Genomic DNA, 6,824 nt, shown 5'->3' with positions numbered 1-6,824 from the left:
AGCTAGTTAGCAGGGAACTTGGGTTCCAGATACACTGGAGTCTAAAGAAGAGGGGCACCTTACAGCATTCTGGGGCGGGGCTTAGAAGGACTTTGAAGGCTTAGTTTGAGAAGGGGTGGGGCTTTTGTGTAGAACCCAGTTCAGTGGAAGGGGTGTGGCTTGGGGCATGGGAACAGGACTTGGAAGAAATGTAAGGGAGTGGTTCTAGAGCATGTGGGGTTGAACCAGCAGTAAGTGAGGCTCCAGAGTGGGGAAGGCTTGGATTGGGGCCATGGTTCATGGAAGGGTATGGCATGGAACATACAGCAGGCTGAGCTTGATTCTAAAGGGGGCAGATCTTGAGCAAGACAAGATGTAGAATTCAGGAAGGGGCCACACACACTTGGGGTGAGGTCATTGACAGGGTCTAGGGGCTTAGAGTGGGGCACAGATGTTGGTTTCAGAAGGGGCAGACCCCTCGATGGGGCAGGGAATAAAAATGTTTTACAGCCAGTGGGTTTGGGTAGTAGGGGAGGGAGCACTTGTTCTGAGGCTACAGGGATGTATTTTTTGGGGGGATGCCCCTAGTAGGGGTAATACCCTAGGCAAGTATGTGAACAGTGTGAATAGGTGTAGCCTGGGAAAAGCTGACAGGTCTGGATTGGAGGATGAAGTGTGGGATCTAGAGAGAAGCACCCACACACCCTTGCCCATCTCCACAACTGGACAGCTAGAAAATCAGAGGACAGAGTCAACAGGTCTGTGGGGTCAGCCCACCCGGTTCCCTTCCTTCCTCCTCCTCCCCCCTCCTTTCCTCCCCACCCCACCCCCAGGGTGGTTAGAGGCCAGGTCTGGAGCCCCTATCCTGCACCCTTTGCTGTCTGTGACGTTGGTAGTGCCTGTGATTGTGTGTTGCCATTTTGTCTGGCTGTGGCCCTTCCCCCTCCAGACCCCTATTCCCCCCCACACGTGCCCTTTGGTATTGTTTGCAGAACCCCTCCCCAGGAAGAACAAATATGGTTAATTATCTTCCCCTAAATAAACTCCTCAACCACCTAGTCAACCTGGCTCTGACTTCTCAGTGTGTTTTTTTCTGTGGGGAGAAATGGGGGAGAGGAGATGAGAGGAAGCTCAGCCTCTGACTTACTGGACACCTTTCCAGTTGTTGCACCATTTTAGGTCCCTCCCAGAGTATTATGCCGAACTCCATCGTCTGCGAAGCTTTGATACCCATCTAAATGACCAGCTGAATAGCTCTTTCCACTGCCCCCACTTCTGGCCATGAATCTTGTCTTTCAAGAGTTTGGTTCAAATTCTGGTCCCTTAGCCCTATGCCTTCCCAACACTGATGGAGTCCTCTCCTCAGATCCTCAAGAAGTCCAAATGAGACCCCCACACTTCACAAGGAGACCTCACCCTGCCCCTCCTCCGTATTCTCCAGGCTCTGCTATCCCTCCCATTTCCTTGCCTCCACCCTAACTGGAAAACCGGGAAGACCCACTAAGCAACAAGGCCAGGAGGCTGGGTGCCGGAATGAGTCACCCATTAATTCATTCCCGCCACACCTCCTGGCTCCTCCCTAGGGTAAGGAGGGAGAGGAAGTGACAGGGATCAGTGTAATGGTGGGGGGAGGGGGACCCGCCAGCGCCTGTGTTGAAAAGTCGGGCTGACCGCCGCTGGTGCTGTCACACCTAATTAAAAACCCCTTCCGGGCGCCGAGTTCTAACCGCGGGCTGGGAATCCCCTCCTCCCAGCCCAGAGGCACGGCAAAGTCTGAGAGCGCGGAGGAGAGACTCAACTCTAGGACTAAACTCAGGGAACAGGATACCGGAGAGAGAGAAATAGGAGCGCTGAAGCGAAGATTTTAAAATCTTCCCAGGACTTAAAGGGCACGATAGCTGGAGTTCTAAGGATAGAGGAGGGGGAAGAGGGCCTGGGAACCTGACCCATGACTTTAGCCCCTTCCTCATAATCTCAATCCTAGTAGTTGGAGGAGAATGAGATTGGTTTTAAAACCTAGTTTTCTGAGAAGGGCTGGCGAGCATCCATCCGGGGAAAATACATCACCAGTGGGGACTGGGACAGAAGGGTCTTTAATCTATCCCCCAAATAAACGTCCAAGATAAATCAACATGCAGTGTCAGTACAAGTACCCTAGTGCACCACTCCTTCCAGTGAAGTCGCAGCTTCCAAGTCCCTCCCCCTCTCCCACCCCCGTCCATACACACTTTGCAGAGCTCTCAATCCCTAGAATGCCCAGCGAGAAGCTCCGTGGCACACTGAGGTTTTAGGGCATGTGTCTTCTGACGCCGACTCCGGCCAGGGGCTAGAGGGCAGGTACCCAGGCTGCACGTCTCTCACCTTTAGGCAGGGGGCGCCTTGGCTGGGGAGAGACTACAGGCTGGGGGGCGGGCCCTGTGAGGCGCGCTCCTCCCAAGCCAGTGTCAAGTTTACGGAACCAAGCTGCCCGGCCGGACGCACGGTGGCCTGACCGACGCGAGGATTCCATTAGTTTGGCCTGGTCCAGCCTGACCCTGCCCGGACGCGCCATGTTCGCGCGTGGGTCCCGGAAGCGCCGCTCCGGGCGCGCGGTGAGCGAGACTCAGGGCAGCGGTGGGGGCCAGGGGTAAACTGAGGCCCAGGCGAGAGGGCAGGGGATAGGGATATCGAGGAGGTGCTCCATTGAGGGTCATTGGAACCTCCAACTCCCGACCCAAGAGGCTGGGGTTGCTAGAGGCGTGTGGATGGAAGAACTTCTAGATCTGATGGCTCATGCTCTCTAATACCCTTTCCACTGACCTTTATCAGCACTCGAGACCTGGTGTGCTCCCCACTCTTGTGAATGATGGCAGGGGAGTCTGAGGGTCAAAAGACTGGGACCCTGGGTTGAGCTTCTGAGAGAAGGACCCCCCCTTCCTTCAGGCAACATGGACTGAGGAGTACGGTCCTAACTTTTGGGATGCCCTATGAGTCGGGTTTGACTCGACGGCACATAACAACAACAACAATGCTGATTTAGGGACAGGGATTTTGGGATTTTTCTTCCTGAGCCAGGGAGCTCTCGACTTCCTAGATAGAAGGGTTTCTCTTCCTGTGGAGGGGGGGGTCTCTGACTGAGGAAGGTGGGGTCTGGGTTTGGTGAGCCAGTGAAGGAGTGAATAGTCTGGCTTAGGATCTGAGGAGTTAGGCTTCTTGGGGTAGGGGTTCTGAATGGAACAGGGACCTCTTGAGATCCTGGGGGAAGGTCCTCAGTTCTTTGGATATGAAGGAATAAAAGCCTGAGTTTTGAAGAAGGGTTTCTGGCCCAAACAGGTAATTGGGGTGCCTGAGCTCCTGAAGGGAGGGGCTGTGCTCATGTGGGGTTCCCAAGGAAGAGTGGTGTCCCAGATTCCTAAGATGTGGAAATTGAATGTTACTGACCTTATGGCTGGGGAAGGGGCTGCAGATAAGGCCTGGAAGGGGACGCCCTGATTAGGGAATATGCAGCGGTGGGGAGAGTACTCCCAGTTCTGGGGGAGATCTTTGAGGCCTGGAGGGTTTTAAGACTGAGTAAGAGGGTCGTAGGCCACCCTGGGGAGGGAAATTCCCTGAGAAATAGGCATATAGGGAGGTGGCCTCAGCTGCCCCGCCTCTGCCTAGGTCGTGTCCCCCTCCCCCGCGCTCCGGGCGCTGTCTCAGCTTGCCCAGCGCTGCTCTGGTGGGACAGGCCCCAGCTTGCGGTTAGGGGCTCTGGAGCAGAGAGGCAAGCGTTGATTTCTCGCTCCCCGCCTCTCTCTGGGTCCGGCGACTGCCTCCTCCTGCTACAGCCTCCAGAAGCAGAGGACCCAGACCGTGGCCAGCCCTGCAACTCCTGTAGGGAACAGTGCCCGGGTTTCCTGCTGCACGGCTGGAGGTAGGTAACCATTCCAAGTCCCCGCCCTAATCGGAGCCCCACCCCCGGAGGAACCCTCAGAGGCTTAGGCCACGCCCCTAGGCTTGAGCTCCTCTCACAAAAGGCTCCAACTCAGAGCCCCGCCCCTGACTCATTTCCTGCAGTCCTGTTCCTAGGTGCATCTCACCCACTACTCAACCCCACAACCGAAAGTGTTCCATCCCTAGGGAGATCCTCCTACCTAGGTTTAGACCACCGCGCATCGACCTCCAGCCCTTAAGTTCAGAACTCCTCTCCCAGACCCTCCTACTGGAGTCCCACACCCCAAGAAGTCTCATAAAATTACACAGATAGAGCCCACAGGCCCCAGACTCAGGGCCCCTATCAACAGTCTCAGAGCCCTGCCCACAAGTTCAGGCCAGCTAGGCCTCGCCTGTAGGGAAAGTTCCCCGCAATATCCAGGGCCAGTCCTGAGGGAAAGTCCCTAGATTTATTACTCCAGTTTCAGTGTCAGAGCCTGCTCTATTCAGGCTCTGCTGCCTGGAAAATTTGACCCAAAACCCAGAGCGGAAAGATAAGAGGATGTCCCTGAGGCTCCACAGCCCTATTCCTTCACATCCTGCCCTCAGGTTCACAGCCTTCCCAGAGTTCACAGTCTTACCCGCAGCTGGAAGCTAAGCCACTCACAACCAGCGCCCTCTTCTCACAGCCTGCCCACAGGCTCACAGCCAAGATCCTGGCTCACAGGCCCACCTCCTCTCAGCCCCACCCCCAGGTCTAGAGCCCTGTCCCTGCTCAGAGCCCTTGATTGTTGATAATCCACAAGTCCCTGGCCTTCAGTTGGGCTTCCTCGGACTGCCGAGGGATCCAAGTGGACAATCCCGTTAGTAATTGACCCCCATCCCAACCACCTCAGAAAGATCTGCCAGCACTGCAAATGTCCACGTGAGGAGCACGCCGTGCACGCGGTGCCCGTGGACCTGGAACGCATCATGTGTCGGCTAATTTCAGACTTCCAGCACCACTCCATCTCTGACGACGACTCAGGCTGTGCCTCAGAGGAGTATGCATGGGTGCCCCCGGGTCTCAAGCCTGAGCAGGTGACCGGAAGCTGGCCACTCACTCTCGTTGTTCAGTGGGTACACACACACACACACACACACACTTAGGTGAGAACTTGTTACCCTGTTTCTGGAAAGTGTGTGTGGTCAGACTGCGGGTGTCCTTCTAACCGCTCTGTGATCTAGAGGTGGTCCACTCCCTACACTTCACTGGGTACAATGAGTGATCACTAAACCTGTTATACCCCTTACCTCAGGCTTTATCCCAGCATTTCATTCACCCCATCTCCATTGATTCCTTCATTCAACAAGAATTTCCTGAGCACCTACTGTGTGTTAGACACTGTCCTAGGCACCAAGGACACAGCAGTGAACAAAGCAAAAAATATCTCTGCCTGCATGGAGGTTAGATTCCAGAAGGGAAAAAAAAAAAAAAACAGCCAATAAACAAACCTTTAAATATATATATACCAGATGGTGCAAGAGAAGGGGGATGGGGAGGAAGAGAGAGAATAGAATTTAAATAGGATGCCCAGGTATGCCTCTCTGAGAAGCTGATGTCTGAAATTCCCTGAAGGAGGTGAGGAAGTGAGCCATGAAGATATCTGGGGATAAGAGCTATCCAGGCCAATGGAATAGCAATGCAAGGTGGATGTGTGCTTGGCATGTATAAGGAACAGCAGGGAGACCAATGAGGCTGCAGCAATGAGGGAGGGGAAGAGTGGTCTGAGAGGTGATGGGCCATGGAGAGGACTTTGGATTTTACTTTGAATGAGGGAGAAATCCACAAAAGTGTTGTGAGCAGAGAAGAACAGGATCCCTCTGCCAGCTAAGTATAGAAACAGACTGTAGGGCAACAGTAGAAGTAGGGCCAGTGAAGGGGAAGGATACTGCAATAGTCCAGATGATTGATGATAGTAGTTGAGATGGAAGTAATGAGAAGTGGTCATATTCTAGAAAGAATTTGAAAGTAGAGCTAGATGATTTGCTTGTGGAGGTGAAAGAAAGATGAGTCAAATATGGCCCTGAGGATGAAGTCGCCATTAACTGATATGGGGAAAAGGAGCTCTGGTGCTGTAGTAGGTAAGGGATTTAGCTGCTAACCAGGTCAGTGGTTCAAACCCACCAACTGCTCTGCAGTTGATGGGAGTTGATGAGGCGATCTGCTTTCGTAAAGATTTACAGCCTTGGAAACCCTATGGGGGTCACTATGAGTTGGAACTGACTCAATGACAGTGGTTTGGTGGGGATATGGGAACAAACCAAGGCAGGAGCAAGTTTGAGGGATAAGATCTTTTTTTGTTTTAATTTTTCTTTCTTTTTTTTTAAATGCATTTTATTGAAATATTATTTATGTACAGTGAAATACACAAAACTAAAGTGACATGGGTCATTGCATTTTTTTTTTTGGCAGTGTTCCCTCCCCTCCCCTCCCACCCCTGGCAACCAACAAAGTTTCCCTCCATATATAAACCTTTCCTTGACCCTCCACAACAACCAACTAATACTATATTTGTCCTTCTCTGATTGACTTATTTCACTCAGCATAATGTCCTCCAAGTTCATCCATATGATGTAGTGTTTTTCAGACTCTACATTATTCTTTACTGCTGCATAGCATTCCAGTATGTGTATGTACCATAGTTTAGTCATCCATTCTTCCGCTAGTGGGCATGTAGGTTGTTTCCGTCTTTTTGCTATTATAAATAGTGCTGTGATGAACATGAGCATGCATGTATCTGTTCCTGTCCTGGATCTCACCTCTCTAGGATATATACCTAGTAATAGGATTGCTGCGTCAAATGGTATCTCCAATTTCAACTTTCTAAGGAATCACCATATTGCTTTCCACAGTGGTTGTGTCACTTCACAGTCACACAAGCAGTGTATGAGAGTCCCAATCTCTCCACATT

General features: G+C 52.3%; 1 protein-coding gene across 1 annotated transcript in view; it reads left to right on the top strand.

Moving 5' to 3' along the window:
• Positions 1-2,525: 2,525 nt before the first annotated feature.
• The window catches only part of PRICKLE3 (prickle planar cell polarity protein 3), a 13,896-nt gene continuing 9,597 nt past the window's right edge, over positions 2,526-6,824 (top strand). The window contains exons 1-3 of the mRNA XM_007958368.2: positions 2,526-2,570; positions 3,786-3,871; positions 4,767-4,950. Coding sequence (XP_007956559.1) covers positions 2,529-2,570; positions 3,786-3,871; positions 4,767-4,950 — 312 coding nt within the window. The 5' untranslated portion in view covers positions 2,526-2,528. The remainder of the gene's footprint in view (positions 2,571-3,785; positions 3,872-4,766; positions 4,951-6,824) is intronic.

This window comes from Orycteropus afer, unplaced genomic scaffold (assembly GCF_000298275.1).
Source record: "Orycteropus afer afer isolate SDZICR_OR568_19922 unplaced genomic scaffold, OryAfe1.0 scaffold00946, whole genome shotgun sequence".
NCBI lineage: Eukaryota > Metazoa > Chordata > Mammalia > Tubulidentata > Orycteropodidae > Orycteropus > Orycteropus afer.
Note: the sequence above shows the minus strand (reverse complement) of the source record. Positions and strands in the feature narration are given on the sequence as shown.